Consider the following 26,850-nt stretch of genomic DNA (forward strand, 5'->3'; position numbering starts at 1 on the left):
CAACTGCAAAATGTGGTCTACGAGCGGCCACCAATGAGGACCAGTCTTATGTCGCTCGCAAGAAGGGCCTGAATATTAGCATACACAGCTTTTATAATGCAGACGAACGGTTTTTATCGGGACTATTCGTTTTTTCGTCTGTGGAAAGATGCCTGAGACCGTGAAGTCTGCGCCCAAGAAGGGTTCAAAGAAAGCCGTCTCCAAGACCGCTGCGAAAGGAGGGAAGAAGCGTAGGAAGTCCAGGAAGGAGAGCTATGCTATCTACGTGTACAAGGTCTTGAAGCAAGTGCACCCTGATACCGGCATTTCATCTAAAGCCATGGGGATCATGAACTCCTTTGTGAACGACATATTTGAGCGTATTGCTGGTGAGTCTTCCCGCTTGGCTCACTACAATAAGCGTTCTACCATTACTTCAAGGGAGATCCAGACTGCAGTGCGCCTTCTGCTGCCAGGAGAGCTGGCCAAACACGCAGTGTCTGAGGGCACTAAGGCCGTCACAAAGTACACCAGCTCCAAGTAACCTGTGATGCAGCAAATCAAACGAAAGGCTCTTTTCAGAGCCACCCACGTTTTCTATGAAAAGCAGAATTTCCTCTATTCTGTAATATGTTGGGTTTTGTTGGAATCCTATCGGTAGCTATTGTAAAGGCAGCACGGTAACTGCTTTGTATTATTTTTGCGCTACTTGGTGCGCTGGTCATATACACATGCAGGAGGTCCCCAAGCAAGTCTGATCTTATGTGGAATCAAGTAGTGCTCCTTGGTTGGGCGTTCTTAATTATGGGCGGCAAAGGCAGGGTAGAAGTAATGTAGTCTACGTTGGTGTATGGCGATGCATAAATACAATAACAAATGTTATGGAAAAAACTAGTAGGCCATGTCGTTGCTAGGAAACCGTAGCTCTCAAGGTCCAATCTCCAATCAGTTGTAAAACAAGTCCAGGAAGTGAAAAGATCCCACGACAGCAAAATCTGCAGAAAATTTGACTATTGTAGCACACGTGCACAATAGCCAGTTCAAATCCTCAGATTTCCAACCTTGAATAACAGACAAAACTCTCTTTTTATGCACAATCCTTATCAGTACAACCAATAGCTTTCTTAAAAACCATCATATGACTTAGCTATGTTGCAGATATTTACTTTTCAGTCCTGAAAACATTGTGGCGAATTTCCCCCTTGATTCCCAAAACAAAGAAGGATCGTTTTACATACATCTTGTGCTATAGGCTGTGTCTTCTAATAAACTTAAATCATTAACATGAAAAACATATAAGAAACACGGTGCTATTCACTCTATAGTGTTTTCCAGAACTTTCTACGACCTATAGATCATTTTTGGTGCTTTCCACCTCATATTAATCATTTTACTTAACTTTGGATTACATGTGGGTCACTTATGCATTTCTAACAACAATATTCATCAGTAATAAGTCATAAAGAGTATACAGATGTACTGAGCATCAGTCAAATCATAGAACTTATAGAAATTATATGATAGACATCAGTGAAAATAAAAGTAAGTCATAGAAAGTATAAACTGAACAGCAGTGACATAATAGAAGATATACATTAATCATCAAATAAATCATGGAATATATATTACTACACATCTAATCACTACTTTCTTCTAAGTGACTAAACGTAATTATTTAATCTTGCAGTCTTTGCTCTCTTTTCGACAGTGTACACTGTGGTTTCTTGCGTTTTCATAAGCTCGGTTATAAAAAGGTTCTAGGTTCATTCAATTGAATAAAAACAGCTTACATATGATATATTGATTATATGTTGTGCATACATATATATCGATACACTCTTAGCATACATTTTCGAGAGCGTTGAAGGAACCAGCTTGTTCATTAGTGCAGTCTGATTTTGATTTTGATACAGCTACAAGCATATTATAAGATGCGCATTAAACTTACGCAGGGCTTCGTGGATATGGTGAACATCATCGTTTGAATGTGTAAATAAAATGCATTGTATTCAAATAACGTAGTATGTGCAATGATGTTGATATGATTTAAGATGTTTGGATTGAAAATGGATCGTAATTGCATAACGATTGATAACGCTCTTTAAAAAATACAAGCAATTGTGGTATAAGTATCCGTTTGACTGCAGCAATGAAATCCACCAAGAGACACTTCTAGCCAATGTACCTCGTGAGATTTAAATGCGTGGTGCTAACATGAACCAAACAAACATTTTTAGAAAAACCCCTGCTGGGATTCATATATGTGTTGCCGATTGTTTGGGCGGCACAGGCATGATGCAAAAATGTTCACGTTTTTATGTGAACATCGTTTAAAGCAAAGTATTGCTCAAAGGGAGAGTGTAATGTACCTTGATTAGAATGTAGGTAACCGCAAAGTAATCTACATGAAGAATTCATACACATTTTTAAGTGTAAGAATTAATGGCAAGCGGATTTTAAAAAGTGCAAATCCTTTGTTCAAAAGGAAGAAGGCCGTTCGTTTTGTATAACCCGCCATATTCAACCAATACATTTTGTACATGGTTTGTCGTGGACAAACAGTTTCCAATAAGAAGTGGTCTGACGTCATCGGTAAAAAGCGCATGCAGATTTGCATAGATCGTTGGGCAAACGCTTGAATTACGGGACAGGATCATTACATTACCATGTGAAATGCCTGAGCAAGTAAAATCCGCGCCAAAAAAGGGCTAAAAAAAAAGCCGTCTCCAAGACTACTGCGAAAGGATGAAAGAAACGCAGAAAGTCCATGAAGGAGAGCTACGCTATCTACGTTTACAAGGTGTTGAAACAAGTGCATGCTGACACTGACATTTCATCTAAGGCCATGGGCATCATGAATTCATTTGTCAACGACATTTTTGAACGTATTGCTGGTGAGTCTTCACGTTTGGCTCACTACAACAAGCGTTCTACCATCAGCTCGAGGGAGATCCAGACTGCAGTGCGCCTTCTGCTGCCAGGCGAGTTGGCCAAACACGCAGTGTCTGAGGGCACTAAGGCCGTCACAAAGTACACCAGCTCCAAGTAACCTGTGATGCAACAAATAAAACCGAAGGCTCTTTTAAGAGCCACTCACGTTTCCTATGAAAAGCAGAATTTCTTGGTTTTGGAGCAAAATAAAAATCACCTGGATTCATTTATATGGGGCGACATGGCTCAGGCAGTAAGAGCAGTCGGAGGGTTTCCGGTTCGATCCCCCGTCTGGGCTGTGTCGAAGTGTCCTGGAGCAAGACACCTTGCATCAGTGTCGTCAGTGTCTGAGTGTGTTCTTTATGAATAAAACACTGCAGGAATACTTACAAATATTGTATTTATCACGACTGGTGGGAACTTGGTAAGTTTTTAATTATATTAATAACTTATCCAACCATATATATCATTTTCGCCAAATAGGTGCAAGAACACGGCACCTCAGATTGTGGTAGCCTATCACACCTTGTCCCACTACGCCACCTGGTAGTACGCCTTCTTTGGCATGTCAAGTTTTATTTACATTATTTTCATATCGTTGTCAAGGCGTTGTCAATGACTTTGCCATCAGGATTAATTTGCCAGAAGCACCATCACATTACTGGAGTAATTCACTATTTTCTCTGATTATGTTTTTAATAAAAGCGCATCAACAAGCAAAACGCTCCACCAAAGAAGCGGTCCTACAGCTTCACAGCAAATGAAATGGATTAGTTTTTTTCATATTGTCAGAGGACGTGGCGCTGAATAAAGAAACATTATTTTCCTGTTTAGGACTACGATGTCCAACAAAACAAAGAAAGAACTATTCAACATTTACTACATAAAAACATTTAAATACAAGTGGTGAACATAGCCTATATTCACACATATATATACATATACATGCACATATATTTTCAGCCTGTGACTGTACTGACTGGATGGGCCCTCTGAAGCCTTTTGTCAGATGAACCTGCCTTTCTTGATTAATCAGTCAATATGCAAAATGATAAATTATACATCTATGTTCACTGTAATAAATACTGCAATGTTAAAATGAAAGGCGGGCAACAGTTTTTTTGAAGTTTGAATTTTTGGCACACAATTCAAATCTTTCTTATGCCTCCTGCCCCTTTCTCCACCCTGAGTTCACAGACTGCTCCATCGCCATTGGATCATTTTACCAGCTTGTTTAACCTCAGACTGTAAACTGCCCAACATATTTTATTATTTGCTGATTAATCCCTCATTACATTTCTGTTACCACTTATTCAATCGTTACCGTAACACCAGACCAATCAGTGGAAGATGGACTCCCAGTCTACCTGGATTCCTTTTCCAGATTTCTTCACATTGGGATGTTTTTATTTATTTCAATAAATTATCTTTATGGTGCCATCAAATAAAATGTAATTGAAATAAACTGAATGTCTCTCCAGTCTGACCTTAATAAACGCTCTTGGTTTTTGGCCTTGTTGTCTTCCTGTACAATGTTTTACTTAGCTGACGCTTATGTAAACAGTAAAATAAGTAAAGAAGCTGAAATGACGAGATTGTCATGCATCCAGGGAAGTGAATGGCCTGCGAGTACATTCATTGAGTTTATTAATGGCATACGATAAATGCCATCTATATGGAAGTACGAAAACATGATCGAATCAAAATCACCAACGTTGGATACGGTACCATAAGACGAAGTTGGCTACAGTAAGCAACGGTTTCACCAGAGAAATAATTCCGGATCCTGTTCAAATGATTCCATAACGTACCATGACCACCTGAACAAACACAAACACACGGCAAAAGAACATGGAAACATTTGCCGCTCTAACGAGTACTGAGGTGGCTCTTAAAAGAGCCTTTGGATTATGTGTTCAAACCATCTTAAGCGCGCTCTCCGCGAATGCGGCGGGCCAGCTGGATATCCTTGGGCATGATCGTCACTCGCTTGGCGTGAATGGCGCACAGGTTAGTGTCCTCGAACAGACCAACCAGATAAGCCTCACTGGCCTCCTGCAGAGCCATTACAGCGGAGCTTTGGAAGCGGAGATCGGTCTTAAAATCCTGAGCGATCTCACGCACAAGGCGCTGGAAGGGCAGTTTACGAATCAAAAGTTCAGTAGATTTCTGATAGCGGCGGATTTCTCGCAATGCTACAGTACCAGGCCTGTAACGATGAGGTTTCTTCACGCCGCCTGTGGCCGGCGCGCTCTTACGTGCAGCCTTAGTGGCGAGCTGCTTCCTGGGCGCTTTGCCACCGGTAGACTTACGTGCGGTCTGCTTGGTTCTTGCCATTGCTTCTTAATCGAGTACTGATTTTCGGAATCCCATTCTGATCCCGGCATGCGCCTTTAAAGCATACCATCCCGGATGTGATTGGATAGGCTTTTACAGATCCTCATTGGCCCTGACCCCGCCTTCATTCCCCATTGGATCGTTTCTTCAACTTCCTCTGTCGACAAAAATGGAAACTTCTCTTTTACCGTCTTGAAGTCAGTAAATAAGTAAAAAGTAAATAAATAAATAAATAATAATAATAATAATAATAATAAATACAAATACGTCTTTCATGCGTGAGGAAAGCGACCAGAAATAGTGCGGGATGGGGGACAGATTGATAATGTAAATTCCTTAAACGTCCGCAACACAAAATGTATAGAACTGTTATAATGCGTGTATAAATGTGATGTAATGACACAGAGACACATATCCGACATATGTCTGGTGTATTAAATGTAGATCAATGATAACATCAATCGATCGCATGTCTAAAGCATGGTTTTGAGTGCACCATATTTAAAATAATTGCTGGAGACCGTTAACGGAAGGTCGAAGGGCAGACTATTGTCACGGAATTTATTTACAAGATAAAAGTGAGACATGAGACTATATTGTGATTGTAAATCATTATTGCACTAGCTTACAGCGCGGCAAAAACAAATACAAAAAGCGCAATACAAACTATAGCCAAATTGAATTCGTCCAAATAGCAGCTTTTCGTTCTTTGACGGTTGTGTTGTGGCTCTGAAAAGAGCCTTTGGGTGAATGTTCTCCGTGGGAGCAATGCATGAATTACTTCGCCTTCACGGTCTTTTCGGTCTTCTTGGGGAGCAGCACAGCTTGGATGTTGGGCAGTACTCCACCCTGAGCGATAGTGACGCCTCCAAGGAGCTTATTCAACTCTTCGTCGTTCCGTACTGCCAGCTGTAGATGTCTGGGAATGATGCGGGTTTTCTTGTTATCTCGGGCAGCGTTACCAGCCAACTCCAGGATCTCAGCGGTCAGATATTCAAGCACTGCGGCCAGATAAACTGGAGCACCGGCACCAACACGCTCGGCATAGTTGCCTTTACGCAACAGTCGGTGAACGCGACCAACCGGGAACTGGAGCCCAGCCCTCGATGAGCGAGTTTTAGCCTTTGCTCTCGCTTTTCCACCAGTCTTCCCTCTACCGCTCATTTTCAACGTCTAGTCAAACTAAAGAATAAGGCTTGCTATGCACGAGCGTCGTTCTTATAGCAACGCTCTGTTCACCTATTGGCTGCAGCGTTAATGAGATTTAGTCCAATCAAATAGAAATAAATGTTTTTCCTCTTACTTTGCAGCACATAACTGAATTCAATATAAACCTCCCCAGTACTTCCTAATAAATATAAAATTTAATTTTACAGGCTTGAAGTTTAAATACACGAAAAGAAGATACGTGGTAACTTTGAATCTGAATATTCATTCATCAATAACAATAATTTATTACGAATCATTGAATATAGAGACCAGTAAGCGTATTTGAACATATGATGTCAGTATAGGTTACATATTCAACTCGCTGGAGTAGTGCCTTATAAAATAAATAGCTTAAAAGAAATGAGGAAATATTACGGTCTGTTACAGTTAAGTGTGCCATCTTAAATCTTTAGGCCCATATAAAAGCATGATCCTTGTCATCGAGGGTTTTAAACTAGAACCAGGAATAAAAATGGAAATAACTTGCACGTCCAAGAAAGTTTGGGTGGCTCTTAAAAGAGCCTTTTACAATTGTGAAATGAGGATGCAGGATACAAATTCACTTCTTCTTGGGAGCGGTTTTCTTTGTTTTAACGCTCTTGGTTTTCGCAACTTTTGTCTTGGCTGCCTTGATTTTCTTAGGACTCTTGGTTACCTTCTTTGCTGCAGTTGCTGGCTTCTTACTTTTCTTCGGACTCTTTGCAGGCTTCTTAGCCACTGCTGGCTTCTTAGCCGCTGTCGTCTTCTTGGCCTTCTTTGGGCTCTTCTTCACCTTAGGTTTAGCGGCCTTCTTCGGCGACTTTTTCGCCACAGGCTTCTTTGCTACCGCCTTTTTGGCCGCAACGGCCTTCTTAACCTTAGGGACCGCTTTCTTGGCAGGCTTCTTTTCAAGCGCCTGCTTCTTATTAAGCTTAAAGGAGCCAGAGGCACCGGTCCCCTTAACCTGAAGCAAGATCTCCTTCGTCACCAAGTGCTTAACAGCTACCTTTACCCGCGAATTGTTCTTCTCCACGTCGTAGCCGCTGGCGGCCAGAGATTTCTTCAAGGCAGCCAGGGACACTCCGCTCCTCTCCTTGGAAGCAGCAACTGCCTTCACGATCAATTCTCCAACGCTGGGCCCCGCTTTCTTGGGCTTGCTTGCAGCTTTCTTCTTGGGAGCCTTCGCCGGGACGGCTGCGGCGGGAGCTGGAGCCTCTTCAGTCATTTTTCGGATTCTCTGCTTTCACACTTACGGTCAATGATAACGTTCCGTTTCTGCTGGGCGTTCGACAGGGGGATGGAATTAAATGCTACATGAGGGCCGTGTAGACTCAACCAGCCCGGTACAGCGTCTCTCAGCTCCTGAAAACTCGGTTCACTTGTGTTTTCTCTTCTCCGATAGTGATACAATAACACGATGTGCAGTTATTTTACAAGCAAAAAAACACCGAAGAATGTCAACTAAAGGCCTTCTGTCAACAAATTAACTACGGTGTCCTCAGCAATATTGCCGTATTTTCTCCATCCTCCCCAAAACATCGCCACTTGCCACGGATAAGTACTAGTTAAACGTGCTTATCGCACTCGATTATACTCTCAAAATGAGCAAACATGTCATGTCCTCATTTCTTTTTTTGTTCATGAATAACAGAAGCTCCGTGTGTAAACAGAAACGTTTAAAGACCCGTTACATACCCAAGTGATGCTTTAAAGCAGGACGTCAATCTTTCACAGTAAAGCACAGCGCATATATGTGCTGAGTTTTCATCCAAGCTGCAGCATATCAACCTGAAACCATTGTCAATACCAAACTTATTTTCTCAATAATATGCGGCTATGTCAATGGGTCTGCTCTTCCAGGTATAAAGTGTGATCTTGTTCGAGTCATGCCCATGCAGTTGCTGAACATCGTTTTATCGAGTGGGTGCATCCTGCCCTTTCATTCATAATATTCATAATATATTAAGTTATGTAATGCCTTTGGGGGAAATAAGGATATTACACAGTATAAATGGAAGCAATCAAAAAAATCATGAACTTACATTAAAAGCTAGTTTGAGCAACAGTTGGAAATATTGGATGTCTTTCCAAGCAATTACCCTTAAACCAAGGCTATAGAAAGTATTTTTTCAAGTTCCATCATTTAGTGCTGAAACAGTTTCAAATAGAATGCACGTTCATAAACCATTTGCTTTGACTGGGCCTGGGATTGAATCAAAGTTAGTCTTTAACTCTTGCTGATTATTAAAAGCAACATGTTTTCCTAGTTTTCCTGAAAGCCATGGAGATCAGCAATCACTTCAATTGGCTCACCAAACTGATCTGTGAAGAAATTATGTCATACTTCAGTTCACTTTAAAAGTTAAGGACAACTGTTGATTGAAAGCAGGCTTTTGTCATTGCAGTCCACCACGTTAAGGTGGCGATTCCACTGAGTAATTTATTATTTTTCATATTCACGTCTTCCCCTGTGATGTCTGAGTCTGAATGTTTACTGGCCCAGTCACTCCCCTGTCTGCGTGCCCCACTATTCGGGTGTTTACGGTAGTTCTGGGGTTCAACATTCCTTCCAATCTTGCATTCCTTACTTCCTGCTTTCTCTCCATTTCATGTTTGTACATAGCACTAATATACTAATCCCAACTAACAGATAAATTGTACAGTACTAATTATACTACAGTTTTTTTACAATCGTTTTCACACTTGTTTCAATACCATGTCCACTTTTTCACTTAACACATTCACCATATCATTAGACTATGTGAACTAAACTGTGGATATTTTTGCATTGCTTTCATACTAAAGGCATTCAATCACCACTTCTTCCAAAATTCATGAATACCTCTATCAGTCAGTGTTCACTACCAGCAAAAGTTTGTACAAATACAGCAAATTTTGCAGACATCTAGATACTCTGTTCAGTTAACAGTTAACTTTCAGTTCAAAACCCAATAAAATTCTGATCATTGTGGAAGGAAATATGCTGCATTTTGGCAGAAAAATGAAACTATATGCTTGAAAAACGTAAGACAGAGCATTCTGATTTGAGCCGAAAGTTTATTCAGTTTATTCAATTTTTTTGTTTGCAGCCTTGTTACCATCTATACAAAAGTGATCATACTTGCATTGAAATGTGCATGTATATAGGATAAATATAGATGTAGTTGTCACTGAAGAGATTTTTCCAATATTACTGCTGTATGTACTGTTGAAACACCTGGCTGTCATTTCAGTGAACAACCTACCCAGGTGTTTGTTGTTTGTGCCCCGTTACCACATATACAAAAGGGGCCACCTTTGGATTGGCATTTGCATTCTTTAGCCTTGGTGGGGAAAATGGATGCAGCCAGAGGCAGAGGAAGAAGGTGTCGCGGAAGAACAAGAACAGTTGTGTCTGATGAAATCAGAGCCACAGTCATTGATCATGTGGTAAATCATGGTCTGTCCCTGAGGGAAGCAGGTTGAGGGTTCAACCAAACTTGCCTTGATCCACAGTGGCTTCAATAGTGAGCATTCTGACTGAAGGAGTTCAATTGATGTGTATATTACAGCAGTACTGTGATTTGAGAAGTCTCCAGAAAAAGCAGATGTATCAGTTCACATTTGTCTTTGACTTACTACAAGACCCAGCAGTTACCTCACACAGTCACACAGGGGGAAGGGGAAGAATGTTTACGCCTCAACAGGAGGATACAATAGTTGGGATAGTCATTGTCAACAACAGCATCAGGCTAAGAGAAATATACAACAACATAATCGCAGACATCATATTTCCAAACATTGACAGTGTAAGCACAACAACCATTTCAAGAGTGCTACAGAAACATCAGATCAGGATGAAACAGTTGTACACTGCCCCTTTGACAGGAACTTTGAGGGTGTCAAGGAACTCAGATACCAATATGAAGTTTTTGAAGGTATATGTGAAGGTTTAGGACCATCACCCACATGAACAGATGTCACTTCTAGATGCAATGGCTGCTGGGTATATGAGCATAACAGTGGAACACATCCAGGGCTGGAAAAGGCACACAAAGAGATGTTTTCCTCGGTGTATAGCAAGAGATAACATTCGGAGTGATGTTGATGAAAATTTATGGCCAAATGCAGAGGACAGGATGGATGGGCCAGGCCAACAGTAGACTTCTGATACTGATAGGCAGACAATATTTGTGTGAATTACTGTATATAGTGAAAATATTGCTTTTTGGTATGTATTTGTTATTGATTGTAATGTATTTTGAGTAATTGATTGTATTGTATTTTTCTTTTCTGAATGACAGTATATTGCACTGTGAGAACAAATGTCAAAATACTGTAAACCCTCTGAAGAATACTGTTGCTTTTGTGATTTGTTTCTTTATCATATATCATTTTACATTACACAGTAAAAATTGTTATTCTGGGATTCCAACATGGACGTGCGGTCAGGGTAGGCAGGGTAGGCAGTGCCTACCCTGTGATAATCCAATCAAAATTATTAACAAAACAAAAATAAAAATAAATGTTTTACATGTAAATGTAAACAGTTTTTCTAATATTTCATGTGTTTTATTGGTCCTGTTCTTTTTGCTCAAAATTCCCAAAATGTCTAAAACGGCGTTAAAATATGTCGTGAGGCCCTATGCTGTACAGGATATGCTGCAGCACTCCGTTTCATTGTAGTGGAAGACGCGCGTCCCCGCCTCTCGTTAATCTCAGTGGAACACGCGCGTCCCCGCCTCTCATTACTTTCAATGGCAGGGTAGGCAAGAGCTCTTCTGCCGACCCTGCTGAGGATTCATTCATTCAGGAGACTTCAGAATCCGTGCATGCGTATTGCCTGGTTTGCGTGTTTTACAGTAGCCAGGCAAGCCTACCCTGGATGACGTGTCACCTGTGTCATATCATATGTGTCATCTGCGCGAGGCTTCCAGCCATAACGGCGCGAAACCACAAGGTGCTTAGAACCTACAACAGTCAGAAACATGTCGATGCAACAATTTCACAACTTTAGTAAGTAAGGTCTTTTTGGAGTATTTTGTAATCACTCTTTCTTTAAGTTTGTTTTCATTCTTTTGATGTCTTTGTTTCATTAGTTTAAGTCCTTGATTAAATGATTATTTTGTGTTAATTAGTGTGTTTTAAAAAAAGAAAAAGAATTTTAAAATGTAAAGAAATGTAAAAACCAATAAAACCACATTTTAGTAAGTTGGATTTAATTTAAAAAGGCAGACCAACACCAGCACTTCCCGAACTTCATCAACGCAAGGGACAGAAAATTGTGAGCTCCTTCCATCAGGAGTGGTATGAAAGAAGAGAGTGGCTTTGTGGCTCAGCTAGCAATAGCAGGCTATACTGTTTTCCGTGCTTGCTCTTCTCAAGGGAGAGAGACAACGTCTGGGTAGGAGCCGGCTACTTTTAAACGAACTGTTGTCGATCTAAAATGAAGACAGATTCAGCAACTGTATGGCTTATTTCTCGCTTCAAATGTTTTCAGAAACACATTTCAGTGAACTATTTTCGTAATGTAACAGACTGTAGCAGCCAGGCTCGCTACTTCCGGGTCCTCGGGCGACAGAGACAGACGAGGCAGGAAGGAGAGCCAACGGGCCAGCAGACCGCTTTATTTAACACCAGTCAATAATGTACCTTAAAATAGGCAAAAGCGGAGACGGCATTAAATACATCGCAACATAATTATTTCCCATATTATTACCATTTTTTCAAAGTCGTCTTCGTGTCTCTCTGCTCCGTTTCCTCCGTATCCGTAAGCTTTGAAAAAACGTGCACAAGTACGCACGTAATGAACGCAGAGTACGGACAGAACACTCCGTCCGGATCCGTATGCGTATTTAACGTAGAGCATAAATGGGTCTTAACTAGGTTGGCAACTATTAACTCGTCAGGCTTATCACGGAGAAGTGGTTTTACAGTTAAACAGCATGATGTAACCAGGGTAAAAGACAAATTAATGAAAGGAACAAAAGAGAAAAGAAACAAGAATCAAGATAGAAACAAACCGCGACTGGCCTCGCTCGCCCGCTTGTGCCAGCCGTGGCTATCTAAAAATACAAACAAACGGAGCTATTGTTATGCAAAGGCGAGACGGAGACTCGCTTGCGTAAAACTCCATAAAACTCTTCTTTGCGTCACAAACTGGTGGCATATCCGCATACGTCTTCACCTTCTTGGGTGCCTGGGTAATGGACTCTACAAACAGGGAGAGAATACTGATAATCCAAACATGGGCGAGATCGCCGTGAATTATCTAGATTTAAATGTCCTGCGGGTGAGTGGCCACCACAACTGATCAGTTTTAGGTTTACTTTATCAGATAAAGATTCCTAAGTTTAAAATAGCCGCTTTAGAAGCAAGCGTACCTGGGCTTGGATGCCTCAGCACATGGATACACAGCTCTTCCTGAACACCACGCAGGACCCCAACTAGTCGTTTCTGCCACGGCCTATCTAGAATGAGCCCCGTCGTGGTAGACCTCCTCGGTCCCGCCCACTACATTGTGTTGGTGGATTTTTGGAAAGCTTTGTGTGATTCTTAATTGGGATGTAGTGTGTAAACTGCGCAGTGCTTTGAATGACACTTTGAATGGATGGTTGTCATATGAAAACGCATTTGTAGACTACCTCTTGCGCCCCTAATTTAAAAAGTCTAACTAGGCCTAATATCTTTGAGAATTTCGTTTAAGAATATCCCTACCCAGTCACCGACCTCACCGCACGTCACTGGATTCCAATATAGTAAAACATTAATTCATTTACAGTTTACTGTAAATTTACCACACTCAGTCATGACATCTATTGTGAGAGGCAAACTAACAGATCAAAAGTTTCTTTAGCTACTTGGCTTGAAATATTTTATAAATATTTTATATTTAGTCCTGAGACTAAAACCATTAATGATATTAATAACAATGAGAAGGAGAGGGAACGTGGTCATGCAAAACAAAAAGTAGCTGTATACATTTATGCAGTTCAAGGCAATGGCAGACAGAATCACTCCCCCAGGTTAAAGGCTAAAAAACCTGACAGTCAAGATGTTGAATCGGCGTCGGAGCCCTCCAAAACACGCCGACGGAGTGTCGGCGTGCGGGACACACCGGAAAGACGCCGACCATCGGTTTGGTGTGTCCGGGCCTTTAGCCCCACAACAATTTTCCCTCACACCACCAAACATTTCTCCCTTTGTTCTCCTTAGCACCTCCCCTTCCTGTCTCTAGCACACCCCCTTCCTGACTCCTGGTGGTGAGAAAAGGTATAGCTACTGTGGCGAGCAGTGCCTTTATTAGTTTTACACGTGCCTTCAGGGCACTGCCCAGCTATTTAGCCCAGCCTGGGGTTTTTCCTTGTCCCACAAATCAAAATCAAAAAGGAAAAATCAAAAACTCAAAACGGAAAAAAAGACCGGAAAAAAAGTCATCGGCCACAAAATTAGGGACGCGGGAATTCAGTTCGCCTAGTCGTCCGCCCGGGAGGCATCGTTCTGGGTGCAGAGAGGGAGAGATTAGCGGGGTTAGGGCGGTGGTGATTTCCTCACGTGCGTCTTTGCTGTTGAAGGTTTCGTTCGCGGACTTTCGTTCCGTGCCACTGGGCTCTCGTGGTACATCCAGGCTCTTGGCGTTTCTCCTGTTGCTGGTTTTGCTCGGGCTTCCCTAGTAGGGTTTTTACTCACTCCGGCTCCAGGTAACCCTCCCCGTCATGAGCCCCGCTTGGCGTTTCTTTTCTCCTTTTAAACGCTGCCGCTCCCTTCTGCGAACTCGGCGCAGCTGTTTAGTTAGAGGAGGTTAGTAATTTCCCATCCCATTCCGCACACGTCTCGCCTCGGGGCTGCTGTCCTCGGTGCTGATCCTCCTCCCGGCCTCTCTCCAAGGTGCCGCTTCTAGACATGTCAGGGGAAAATATTCACCGTGAATTATTTTCCCCAGCGCTTGGCGCCGGCGCACTGGCTGTTCGACCCCAGTGGTGTACCGATCGCAGGTCGGGCCACCACATTTCCTCCCCCTCAGCTCCCAGCCCTCGGCGGGAGCGTTACAAAACAGGCCCTCATTCATTCTGGACAGGGCGTCCGCATTTCCCTGGAGTTTCCCGGCTCTGTGTTCCACCTTGAACTTGAAGCTTTGCAACTCCAGGAACCACCGGGTCACTCTGGCATTCGTGTCCTTGCACCGATACATCCAGGTTAGGGGTGCATGGTCAGTGACGAGAACAAACTCTCGGCCCAGGAGGTAATACTTGAGCTTGCCCACAGCCCATCTGATGGCCAGGCACTCCTTCTCCACGGTGCTGTAGTTGCTCTCGTGCTTTAACAGTTTCCGGCTGATGTAGGTTATGGGGTGCTCCGTTGTATCCTGTATCTGTGATAGGACGGCTCCCAGTCCTGTCTCCGAGGCGTCCGTCTGTAAAACAAATTTCTGGGTAAAGTTAGGGGTGGTTAAAACGGGTTCCTGGCCCAGGGCCGCTCTCAGGTCCAGGAAGGCTTGGTCCGCCTCCTCAGACCACTTCACGGTATGGCCTCGGTCCTTTTTGGTCAGTTCGTGTAGTGGGGCTGCTCTCGTGGCAAAGTCCCGGATGAACTGCCTGTAATAGCCCACTAATCCCAGGAATGCCCGGACTTGCCTCTTGGTGGTGGGTCGTGGCCAGTGAGCGATTCCGTCCACCTTCCGGCTCTGGGGTCGAACACATCCTCGTCCCACCGTGTGGCCCAAGTAGTCAGCCTCCTCCAGACCCAGGCGGCATTTAGCGGGATTAGCAGTTAGCCCGGCCTCCTGGAGGGCCCTCAGCACGGCCTCCAGCCTCCTCAGGTGGCTCTCCCAGTCAGCGCTGTGGATCACAATGTCATCCAGGTAGGCGGCGGCATACTCCCTGTGTGGTCGTAGGATCTTGTCCATAAGGCGTTTGAAGGTGGCGGGGGCTCCATGGACTCCAAACGGTAGCACTCGGTATTGGAACAGACCATCGGGGGTGGCGAAGGCTGTCTTCTCCCTCGCCCGCAGGGTGAGGGGTACCTGCCAGTACCCTCGGGTAAGGTCTAGAGTGCTGATGTATCGGGCCGGTCCCAGCCGTTCAATCAGTTCATCTACCCGGGGCATGGGGTAGGCATCATACTGGGAGATTTCGTTCAGTTGTCTAAAGTCATTACAAAAACGTCAGCTGCCATCTGGTTTTGGCACTAGCACGACCGGGCTGGACCAGGCACTTTGTGACTCTTCAATCACCCCCAAGTCCAGCATCCTTGTCACCTCCCCCCGGATGGCCTGCCTTCTAGCCTCCGGGATCCGGTAGGGTCGCAGCCGTACCTTCTTCCCGGCCTCGGTGACGATGTCGTGGTGGACCAGGGTTGTCCGGCCCGGGAGGGGGGAAAACACGTCCGGGTGTTGACTCACCATCTCCCGGAGGTCTTGTCGCTGTTGGTCGGTTAGTAGGTCTCCCATGGCCACCTCTGGAGTTCCGGTGGCGCCCCCTACTATCAGACAGGATGGAGCCGTATTGTGCACCGGCTCATGCCATCTTTTCAACAAATTTCTATGGTATTTTTGGAGGGTGTGTCTCCTCCCTACCTGTCTTATGGTGTAGTTCACTGGCCCTACCTTGGCCATCACCTCATAGGGCCCATGCCATTTGGCCAGGAACTTACACTCATTGGTGGGGATCAGGACCATCACTTTGTCTCCGGGTCGGAACTCACGCACCTGGGCATTCCTGTTATACAGCCGGGCTTGCTCCGCCTGGGCCTGGGTCATGTGCTCCCGGACCATCGGCCAGATTCTTGCCATCCGGTGGTCCATCTCGACCACATGCTCCACCAGGGAGCGCTGTCTGGATGGCTGCTGTTCCCAGGCCTCCTTCGCCAGGTCCAACAGGCCCCGGGGTCGCCTCCCGTAGAGTAGTTTGAAGGGGGCGTAGCCGGTAGATGCCTGGGGGACCTCACGGATAGCAAACAGCAAATATAGCTGTAAGTGATCCCAGTCCTTACCGTCTGTGTCGATCATCTTTCTCATCATCGCCTTCAAGGTTTTGTTGAACCGCTCCACCAACCTGTCGGTCTGAGGGTGGTAGACCAAGGTCCGTAGCTGCTTAATCTGGAGCAGTCGACACATCTCCTTCATCACCCCAGACATAAAGCAGGACCCCTGGTCGGTTAGAACCTCCTCCGCTATCCCCACCCGGCTGAACAACAGGAAAAGCTCCCTCGCGACACTTTTCCCTGTCGCGGCCCGCAATGGCACAGCCTCAGGGTAGCGGGTGGCGTAATCCAGGATCACCAGGATGTAGCGGTGGCCCCGGCTGGACTTGGGTAGGGGTCCCACGATGTCCATGGCTATCCTGCGAAATGGCACATCTATGATGGGGAGGGGTATTAGGGCGTTTCGATACGTCATCTTCGGGCTGTGTAGTTGGCACGTCGCACACTGCCGGCAATAGTCCTCCACGGCCCTCTTGACCCCCGGCCAGTAGAACCGGGACAGGATCCTCTCCTGGGTCTTCTCCCGCCCCAGGTGCGCCCCCAGCAGGTGAGTGTGGGCCAGATACAGGACCTTGGCGGTGTGGGTCTGGGGCACCAGCAGTTGTTCCACCTTCTCTTCGTTCACCCTACAAACCCGATATAGGAACCCGTTCTGGATTTGAAAATAGGGTAACGCCGGCCTACTCACCCCCTCTTGTGGGACACCCTCGACATAGGCGGTGGTTTTCCAGGCCTGTGCAAGGTTGGGGTCTTGCAGCTGGGCGGCGCCGAAATCCGTTGGGGCCCTTTCTGCCTCTGGTCGGAATTCGGAAAATTCTCCCGTGCTGCTGGGCTCGGCCACCAGGGGGGGTGGTGGGGTCGGGCCCTCCGGGGCGGTGTCTGTGGTTCCTGTGGGGGGTCGTGATGTCGGTCTTCTCGTCCCTGGGGTTGGGGTCTCCTCCGCGTCACTCTCCCCGGACGGGGCTACCCAGACCGGGTGGGGCTCCCGGTGGCCCCTACGGTGGGTTCGGGTGGTGGTGGTTGGTCTCTCTGCTGTCGGCCCCTCATCCCAGTAGGTACGGAACAGCGGGCAGTCTCTCCCCAACAACACCCCCACTGGCAAATTTTCTACCACCCCCACCTTCCCTGTGAACTGCCCCCTAGGGGTGGTTATGGTCACCTCGGTGGTGGGGTAGTGGCGCACGTCACCATGGATGCAGGTGACAGCGATTGTTTCGCCTCGCCTCTCTCCCGCTAGGGCGGGCCTCACCAGCGTGATGACGCTCCCCGAGTCCAACAGGGCCTCAGCGTCGTGGCCCCTGATCCGGATGGGTAGTCTCGGGGTGGCCGTGCCCTGGTGAGCCCAGCACGTGGTGAGGTAATGGCAGGGTCGGCCACTCTCTGGGGCGGTGGCCATGGATTCCTCCCTGCCGGGGCAGTCCCGGCTCAGATGGCCCTCCCGGCCGCAGGCGAAGCACCGCCTCATCTCCCTCTTTCGGGCAGCCTCCCCCCGGTCGTTCTCTTTCCACTGGGGTCTGGTCCGAGGTTCAGGTCGGACCACCGCTGGCGGTCTTCTTGGGCTGTCCGGTTTGGTCATCCGGATCATCTCCTGCGCCACCTGGTGGTTCTCCAGGAGCCTGATCAGGCTGTCAATGGTCCGGGGCCCCTGCTGGGCCACATGCTTTTTAATCTCTGGGGTCAGGGCCCAGACACAGCGGTCCAGCGCCACCCGGTCGAGGAAGGGTGGTCCGTCGCCCTCTACCAGCCAGCTCTTCGTCAGCCGCCCCAGGTCCATCACCTGGGCCCACACCGGGAGGGCGGGGTCATATCCCCACTGATGGAATCTCTGGGCCCGGGCTGGTAGGCTGTAGCCATACTGGTCTAAAATGGTAGCCTTCAGGGTGGGGTAGTCATGAGCCTCAGGAGGGGGAAGGCCTCGGTAGGCTTTCTGGGCCTCTCCGCTGAGAAACGGCGCCAGGATAGAGCCCCAGGCATCGCGGCGCCATTTTTCCAGATGTGCTGTCCGTTCAAATGTCTCCAGATACGCCTCAACCTCGTCATCCGGCGTCTGCTTCAGCAGCACATCCTCGGGAGCTCTGGGGGATGTGGCTGTACCCGCCTTCTGGCACAGTTCTGCCACAGCCTTCTGCAGGGCGCCTTGGGAGCGCAGTAGGGCGTTCATCACTTCCTCCATGGTCAGTGGGTCTGACCTTTCTTTCGGCCCGGTTCTCTCTCGGGGTAGCTCGGTTCACCGTGCCCGCATTCTCCACCATATGTGGCGAGCTGCTTGTTGAGAGAGAGAGAGAGAGAGAGAGTAAAATTGGTGCAAAACAGTGCTTTTATTAGTTTTACACGTGCCTTCAGGGCACTGCCCAGCTATTTAGCCCAGCCAGGGGTTTTTCCTTGTCCCACAAATCAAAATCAAAAAGGAAAAATCAAAAACTCAAAACGGAAAAAAAAAGACCGGAAAAAAGTCATCGGCCACAAAATTAGGGACGCGGGAATTCAGTTCGCCTAGTCGTCCGCCCGGGAGGCATCGTTCTGGGTGCAGAGAGGGAGAGATTAGCGGGGTTAGGGCGGTGGTGATTTCCTCACGTGCGTCTTTGCTGTTGAAGGTTTCGTTCGCGGACTTTCGTTCCGTGCCACTGGGCTCTCGTGGTACATCCAGGCTCTTGGCGTTTCTCCTGTTGCTGGTTTTGCTCGGGCTTCCCTAGTAGGGTTTTTACTCACTCCAGCTCCAGGTAACCCTCCCCGTCATGAGCCCCGCTTGGCGTTTCTTTTCTCCTTTTAAACGCTGCCGCTCCCTTCTGCGAACTCGGCGCAGCTGTGCATGTTTAGTTAGAGGAGGTTAGTAATTTCCCGTCCCATTCCGCACGCGTCTCGCCTCGGGGCTGCTGTCCTCGGTGCTGATCCTCCTCCCGGCCTCTCTCCAAGGTGCCGCTTCTAGACATGTCAGGGGAAAATATTCACCATGAATTATTTTCCCCAGCGCTTGGCGCCGGCGCACTGGCTGTTCGACCCCAGTGGTGTACCGATCGCAGGTCGGGCCACCACACTACAAAGAGATACTGAAGGCTTTACAGGCCCTGCTAACTGATGGAACCCTATTCCTGAACAGGGTTACAATTTGTGGATGCAAAAATAGAGGAAAGGGGAACACATAATATATGTATTTAGCAATGCTCCAAGTTGTTTGTGTTTTGTAGTTCATTGTACATTGAAGTAGTCTTATGGGAGAAAGCATGTGCTATAGTTATGGCAGCAAGAGTCACTTTTGGGTGAAATATTAAGTGTTTTGGTGGTTGAAGTGCATTTTGCACCAAAGGTTAACTGATGTGCTCAGGTGTGTGTTTCAAAAGTGCAGTGTGTGAAGAGTTTTAAAAAAGTGGACATGGTATTGAGACAAGTGTGAAAACGATTGTAAAAAACTGTAACACACTAATATGTTTGTCAAACTAACAAACTAACATTCACTAGTTTTGGGTATTTGTAATTTAAATCACTTAACTAACTTACTAACGCATCTCCAGTTTCAATTCTGTTCTGTAACTCCGCCTCCCTATTCTATCACTGATTAGTTGCTTAGTTTCAGTGAAGTATTTGCACCTGTCTCTCCGTATCTCTACATCTCCTGATTCCGTGCAATTGTCTACTCCCTAATCCGGAGCCGTTTGTATTACATGTGTGTCTTTGTGAATCCAGTCCGTGTTTTCGTTTCCCCCTCGTTATTGTGCTATTGGCCTTTCATGTGTCTCACCTGATGTTTATTTGTTAGACCACCCTCACTCCCATGCCCAACCTAGTTTTGTCATGGTGGGAGGTTATTCCCGTGGTGACCGCTAGAGGGCCTAGGATCATTGTTATCACCTGTTCCTCATTTGCATTAGGGGAATGACCCCCCAGCAGAGTATTTAAGGCCATTTTGTATGAGCCTCAGTGCTTTTGTGTTACTGTTCGCGCTAACACCAAGCCGGTAAATGCACACGGTAGACTCGAGGTTTGAGTCAGGTACTGTGCAGGTGTGTGTTCACTTAACCAAACTTACAAACATTTATTCTAAGAGGTAGGAAGGCGTTTGGTGTGGTTTTACCGACGCCTTCCCTAAGGGTTTATTTTCGTTTTTTATTTTGGGCTCGTGTGAGCCAGCAGTAGAGGGACGTTGTCCCCGGTAAATGTATTTTGGTTTGTGTTTATTCCTGAGCTGCGCCTCATGGTTTTTGTTTAGCCTACGCTGTTTTTGGCTAGGTTGTATTTTTATTTCATTGCCCCTGATTGGGCACTCTCTGTGCTCGTTATTCAGCACAGTTACTGGTCGGTACACTCGCCCTGTTTTCTAAGGGTCGTTTTATTTTCTTCAGCCATTTTGGGCTCCTTTTCTGTTTCCCTATTAAGAATCGCCTTCGGATTTGTTTTTGTTTCTCCCCCCTGTTACGGGAGTTATTCTCATTTTTTGTCCCACTTATCCCTGTACTCCGCCCCTGGGATCTAGGAGGGGTTTTATTCAGTCGCACTTGGTCCTCCGCTCAAACCCCACCCTGATAAGTTTGTCTTATTCCCCTGTGTATTTATACCTGTCCTTTTCAGTTGCCCCCTGCTAGTTCGTCTTGTCCTGTTTTTTGAGGCCCGCGCCCTTTATTTCTTCCCCCAGTTCTAGCCTCCTTGTTCCCGAGCCCTTGTTCCTGAATCCTTGCCCTTGTTTATCTGGATTTCCTGTTTTGACCCCTGCCTGCTTCCCTGGACTCTTCTTTGGTTGTTGTGGATATCTGTACCTCTGCCTTGTTGGACTGACCCCCCGGTTTTTGACCATGGCCTGTTTTGTGACTACACTCTGTCTGCCCCATCACCTGTTAGTAAACTTGCCATTTTCCACACCCCTGTGTCTGCTTCTGGTTTCTCTGTCCTCCCCGCTGTGACAGATTCAACATTAAAATGGGTGATGTTTCATTCCGGTAATGCTGATTCGAGTTGAATATAAATTCCATAAAACACGTTTGGGGCATGGCGTGGCCTTCTTTGGAAGGAACAAATCTTCAAAGACCGAGCCGATTTATTTGGTCAGGCTAACAAAAGAAACAAAAAACAATAAACGGCAAGTACAAGTTCAAGTTAAACCTGCAAACGTCATGGTAGGCTATATAAGTGGCATGACATGTCGCTGATGTGGTTCATTTTACTCTTGTCAGACCACACTTGAAGTACTGTGTGCAGTCCAGGGGACCGCACTACAAGAAAGATATAGGCACTGGAAAATGTTCAGGCAACCAGATTGATTCCATGTATAAAAGATAAGAGTTATGAGGATTAATTTATGATGCTTAATCTCTAGGTAAATGGAGACTTCGGGGGGATATTATTGAGACTTTTTAATTCAATAAATGGATTAACAAAGTGAATTGGAGGCAATTTTTCAGGGTTAGTTCGGTTAGCAGAATGAGAGACCACAAATGGACTTTGGTAAATGACAAATTCCGTACAGATAACAGGAAGTTTTTTTTCACAGTGAGTGCTCACTGTATGGAATAGGTTGACCCATATCATGAAATTCAATATGAAGTGTTTCTATACAAGTTCATACAGCTTAAATCATTTTTAATCATAAAAAAAACAGATTTGAGCAGGTGGTTTTAATTCATCGGTACAACATCTTGATCATCTAGAAGTGTTTGACTTTTAAACATGACAACTCTCCTCAACAAGACATAGTAACATCTGCAGTATAGTACTTTTTCTTCTTTTTTTCCATTTTATGCAGAATGTTGCAGCTTTTGCAAATGTTGCAATTTGTGTAGATACAAAAATGTCTACGCCCCTATTCTCAATCCTGCCTGCTGACACTTATAGATGATTGTGGCCGTTGCAGACTAAGGTGTGATACCAATGAGCAAAGAAAAGTGTGGACTAACATGATTCTTTATTTTTCACTTTATTAGGTACATGTATCTAATATTGGAAGGGAACCCATTTGCCTCCAGAACAGCGCAAATTATTCAAAACATGGATCCAACAAAGTGCTGAAAACATTCATTTTTGGATTTTGGTCTATGCTGATTCGATGGCATCATGCAGTTCCTATTGCATTCATGTTGCCAACTTCCTGTTCCACCTCATTCCAAAGGTTCTCTAATGGACTTAGATCTGGGGACTGTGGAGGCAATTGGAGTAAACATGACATCACTGTGGAACCAGCTTGAGATGATTCATGATTTGTGACATAATCCTCCTGGAAGAATCCATTCTGAAAAAAGGGTAGACTGTGGTCATAAAGGTCAGCAAAAGGTATACTGTGGCATTCAAATGATGCTCAGTTGATACTAAGGGCAGTAGCAGTCCAAGTCATTGACATCACTGGTGTATAATCCAGCTATGACACCTTGAAATACCAGCTGCTTCAAAACATAGCTTTAACTGGTCAAACCATGTTGAGTATAGAGCTCGTCTAACTGGTCAACCAGTGACTGTGGAGGTAAAGTCTCCTCTTTCTCTTCAATAGGTTCGATTTATGGTGTAAATTGGTGGATGAAGATGAAGGAAATGATCTTGCAGTCTCAAATACCATTTAACCATTTATTGTCAATGAGCTCACAAGAAGTCCTTCCACCTATTCAGAGGATTCAGGAGAACAGAGACAGACCAACATATACACTCAGTGAGCACTTTAAATAAGTAATAAATACCCAATAGACTTCTACTGATGTAGCCTTTCCAGTTAGTTATGATGCGTTGCGTTCAGAGATGCTCTTCTGCATACCACGGTTGTAATGTGTGGCTATTTGCGTTACTGTCACCATAGCAAACGGAATGCTAACGTTCGCGTAGTTCACCGCGAACAAAGGAATGATTTACCACAGTAAAGTACATTTGTACATCGCGATAGCACGCATTCGTAATGCTTAATACTTCCCAACTTTAGGACTCGGAAGAACGCTCTGGGAAAGCGCTTTTCTTTAGGAATTCACAAAACAATGTGAAACTCGTGAGAAACTAAGAGAAGCAAGAAAAAATAAAACTAAAGACTGCAACTAAGTTCACAATAGGTTCAAATGGCAGTTTTTTGCGCTTGGTCTAAGAATGTGGTGGCTCTGAAAAGAGCCTTTGAATGGTTGTTGTGGGAGTGATGCATGAATTACTTCGCCTTCACGGCCTTTTCGGTCTTCTTTGGGAGCAACACGGCTTGGATGTTGGGCAGGACTCCACCCTGAGCGATGGTGACGCCTCCAAGGAGCTTGTTCAACTCTTCGTCATTACGTACTGCCAGCTGCAGATGTCTAGGAATGATGCGGGTTTTCTTGTTATCTCGGGCAGCGTTACCAGCCAACTCCAGGATCTCAGCGGTCAGATATTCAAGCACAGCGGCCAGATAAACTGGAGCACCGGCACCAACACGCTGGGCTTAATTGCCTTTACGCAACAATCGGTGAACGCGACAAACCGGGAACTGGAGTCCAGCCCTCGACGAGCGAGTTTTAGCCTTTGCTCTGGCTTTTCCACCAGTCTTTCCTCTACCGCTCATTTTCAACGTCTAGTCAAACTAGAGAATAAGGTTTGAAATGCACGAGCGTCTTTCTTATAGCAACGCTCTGTTAACCTATTGGCTGCAGCGTTAATGATATTTCGTCCAATCAAATAGAATACATTTTTTTCGACGGAGCTCACCGCACAGATTGACAGGCAGTTTTATGCATTTACCTGCAGCGTTTGAATGCAATTTTTTCATGCCCCATAATAGCTGAAAAGAAGCCATGACTTTTACGCCATATTCATAAGCAAAAATTGTTAAAATTTTATGGAATTCATATCCAACTCCAATTAAGCATTAATTGGATTATCAAGATAAACATGATCATGCCACCCATGTCTTGATTATTGTGGATTTATTTTTCACAAAAGCAAATGGCTCAATAATTGGTAAAGTGATCTATCAGAATTAATTAGAAAGCATTAACCATATATTTTATCTGTATTGTCTGGGAATGAGAAAAATAGACTATCTGTTATACATTTTTACATTTTTATTTCTGTAGGGCTTTAAAATACGAATAATTTCCCGTGTCAATCTGACCAGTGTGAAAATTGAACTGAGAACAAGGGTTAATCATGATTAGCCGAATGAACCATCGCCCATGTTAATGTTGAATTCAGTTGGGTTTTTAAGATATTAATGGAATAATAAAAATGTCGAAGTGTCCCTGAGCAAGACACCTAACCCCTAAATGCTCCTGACGAGCTGGTCGGCGCCTTGCATGGCAGCCAATCGCCGTTGGCCTTTGAGTGTGTGTATGAATATGTGAATGAGAAGCATTAATTGTACAGCGCTTTGGATAAAGGCGCTATATAGATGCCAACCATTTCTCATAAAAGCACGAAACAAGCTATACAAGTCCGTTAAGACCATTGTGACATGCATACAACTCCACAGGCTGTTCCAATACAGCCGCTTCCTCAAATATCAATGATGGACTTTTGCCTCTGATGAAAGCGTGGGAGGCTCTTAAAAGAACCTTTGAGTAAAGCATAATTTTACGAATTTATTTGGAGCTGGTGTACTTTGTGACGGCTTTAGTACCCTCAGACACTGCGTGTTTGGCCAACTCTCCGGGCAGCAGAAGACGCACTGGAGTCTGGATGTCCCTCGAGCTGATGGTAGTGAGCCAGCTTGTTGTAGTGAGCCAGACGGGAAGACTCACCAGCAATGCGCTCAAAAATGTCGTTGACAAACAAATTCATGATACCCATGGCTTTGGAAGAGATACCAGTGTCAGGATGCACTTGTTTCAACACCTTGTAAACGTAGATAGCGTAGCTCTCCTTCCTGGACTTTCTGCGTTTCTTTCCTCCTTTCCCAGCGGTTTTAGTCACGGCTTTCTTTGAGCCCTTCTAGGGCGCGGACTTTACTTGCTCAGGCATTTCGCACATTAAAATGAAGAAACCCCAATTCACGTAATTCAAGTGTTTGCGCTGGGAGGCATGCAAAGATATATGCTCTTTTTTTTACCGGTGATGTCAGACCGATTATCATTGGATGCTATTTTCTGACGATACTATTTTAAATCAATTGGTTGAATATGGCGGGTCCGGGAAAAAAAGAACTAAAACTCTGTCTTCCTTTGGAACAAAAGAACAACCCCCCACTACATTGTGCGTTTTAAATTCGTCTACTTATTCAATTTTAATAAAATCATAATGGACTTTATGCAGCCCCATGTACTCCTACGAAGTCTTTCACTGCTATTACCATTTTGAACAAACATTTGCCTAAAACAATGCTGACATTAAACATTTTGCAAGCAGGGTGATATATGCCGACACTTTATACCCCGACTTACGCGTTTCGCTTGGGTTTCTCTTCAGCACGAATTAACCTGTTGCCTACCACTGGCTTGCTAGTGGTAGACAAGGGGTTTTCGGCTGTTCTCGAGAGGCTTCTCAGAGCTTGTGTCCCTTCTCTCTCTCCTTTTTTCCTCCCTTTCTTGGCTCCTTCGCCCCTCTCATTTTTCCACCTGGTTTTTTCCTCCTAACCTGACGGACTGCGAGTTCCGTTCCCAGTACGTGGCTTGACCGCGGCTGGTGCGGACTCGCAGTTCACGGATCACCCCCGGAACAGCTGTACCTGGAGCGAGGAGAGAGTACCAGTGGCTTGACCGCGGCCCTCTCTGACCTCCAGGTACCCCAGGGCCTGTTGGGAGGAACCAAACAGGTGGCTGGAGAGAAGGGAGCGAGGGAGCTGATCCAGGAACTGCGGAGGGAGCTGCCGTTGCCAGAACCTGCCACCAGAGGGAGCCGGACAAGGAGGAGCCTCGAGGATCCAGAGAGCCAGCCAGGAAGCCCAGGACTCCACCATCCTTTCCTGGACTGAGGCGGCGACGAGGATCCTCGAGAGCCAGCCAGCGGAGGCAGAGACTCGCCTGGAGGCCACCCTGCCAGAAGACTCCCGCCATCCGGAGGACGAGCTCCACTGCTGCAGAACGCTTTCCTGCCGGAAGCCAGAGGCGAGTACAAGAGCTGCCCGGAGAGAACGCCCGGAAGGGCTGCTCTCCGGGCCTGTACCAGCCTTGCTGGGCCTTCGCCGGTTGCTCTCTCTGCCTCTGGTTTTTCAGGCCCTGCAGCAGATCCAGCGGAACCCCTCCGGAGGACGAGGCGTGCGGAGCAGGCAGAAAGGGGGATCCGTGGACCTCCCCCCAGAAGACGGCGGCGCCCTTTGGATCCGGACCTGCTCGCTGTGTACCGGACCAACGCTTGGCGCCCCCCACCGGAAGGGAGGTTCACTAGCGGCAGTGGAGCTGAACCATCGGCTCCCCTTGCATGTTCGGTCCCCCTGGGACAGGCCATCAACCTCAGGCATTTCTCGTTTCTCTGCCCACAGCTGGACCCCCAGCAGGAATGGCGACGGCGGCTCAGCCAGGTGTACGGCGCCACAATGCCGTCCGGCTAACCCTCCTGAACAGCGGAGAGGGGGGCAGCAGCGACAGGGTAGGCCCC

The 26,850-nt window shown here is 46.0% G+C and overlaps 3 protein-coding genes and 1 pseudogene across 3 annotated transcripts; 1 reads left to right on the forward strand and 3 right to left on the reverse strand.

Moving 5' to 3' along the window:
- The first annotated feature begins 148 nt into the window (after positions 1 to 148).
- Positions 149 to 523, forward strand: LOC133111248 (histone H2B-like). The gene has a single exon (XM_061221435.1). The coding sequence runs from the start codon at positions 149 to 151 to the stop codon at positions 521 to 523; it is 375 nt and encodes a 124-aa protein (XP_061077419.1).
- Positions 524 to 4,836: 4,313 nt separating this feature from the next.
- Positions 4,837 to 5,261, reverse strand: LOC133111225 (histone H3). The gene has a single exon (XM_061221416.1). It carries the CDS (start codon positions 5,245 to 5,247, stop codon positions 4,837 to 4,839), a length of 411 nt encoding a protein of 136 aa, XP_061077400.1. The 5' UTR covers positions 5,248 to 5,261.
- A 763-nt stretch (positions 5,262 to 6,024) lies between these two features.
- On the reverse strand, positions 6,025 to 23,884 carry LOC133111281 (histone H2AX-like; annotated as a pseudogene).
- On the reverse strand, positions 7,016 to 7,663 carry LOC133111275 (histone H1-like). Its single transcript, XM_061221462.1, has one exon. The coding sequence runs from the start codon at positions 7,658 to 7,660 to the stop codon at positions 7,016 to 7,018; it is 645 nt and encodes a 214-aa protein (XP_061077446.1). The 5' UTR covers positions 7,661 to 7,663.
- Positions 23,885 to 26,850: the final 2,966 nt, after the last annotated feature.

The sequence above is a fragment of the Conger conger genome, chromosome 15 (assembly GCF_963514075.1).
Source record: "Conger conger chromosome 15, fConCon1.1, whole genome shotgun sequence".
Lineage (NCBI taxonomy): Eukaryota > Metazoa > Chordata > Actinopteri > Anguilliformes > Congridae > Conger > Conger conger.

Bases quoted from the DNA above. Each gene is read 5' to 3' on its own strand.
- LOC133111225 (XM_061221416.1), bottom strand. From the start codon at position 5,247: ATGGCAAGAACCAAGCAGACCGCACGTAAGTCTACCGGTGGCAAAGCG.
- LOC133111275 (XM_061221462.1), bottom strand. From the start codon at position 7,660: ATGACTGAAGAGGCTCCAGCTCCCGCCGCAGCCGTCCCGGCGAAGGCT.
- LOC133111248 (XM_061221435.1), top strand. From the start codon at position 149: ATGCCTGAGACCGTGAAGTCTGCGCCCAAGAAGGGTTCAAAGAAAGCC.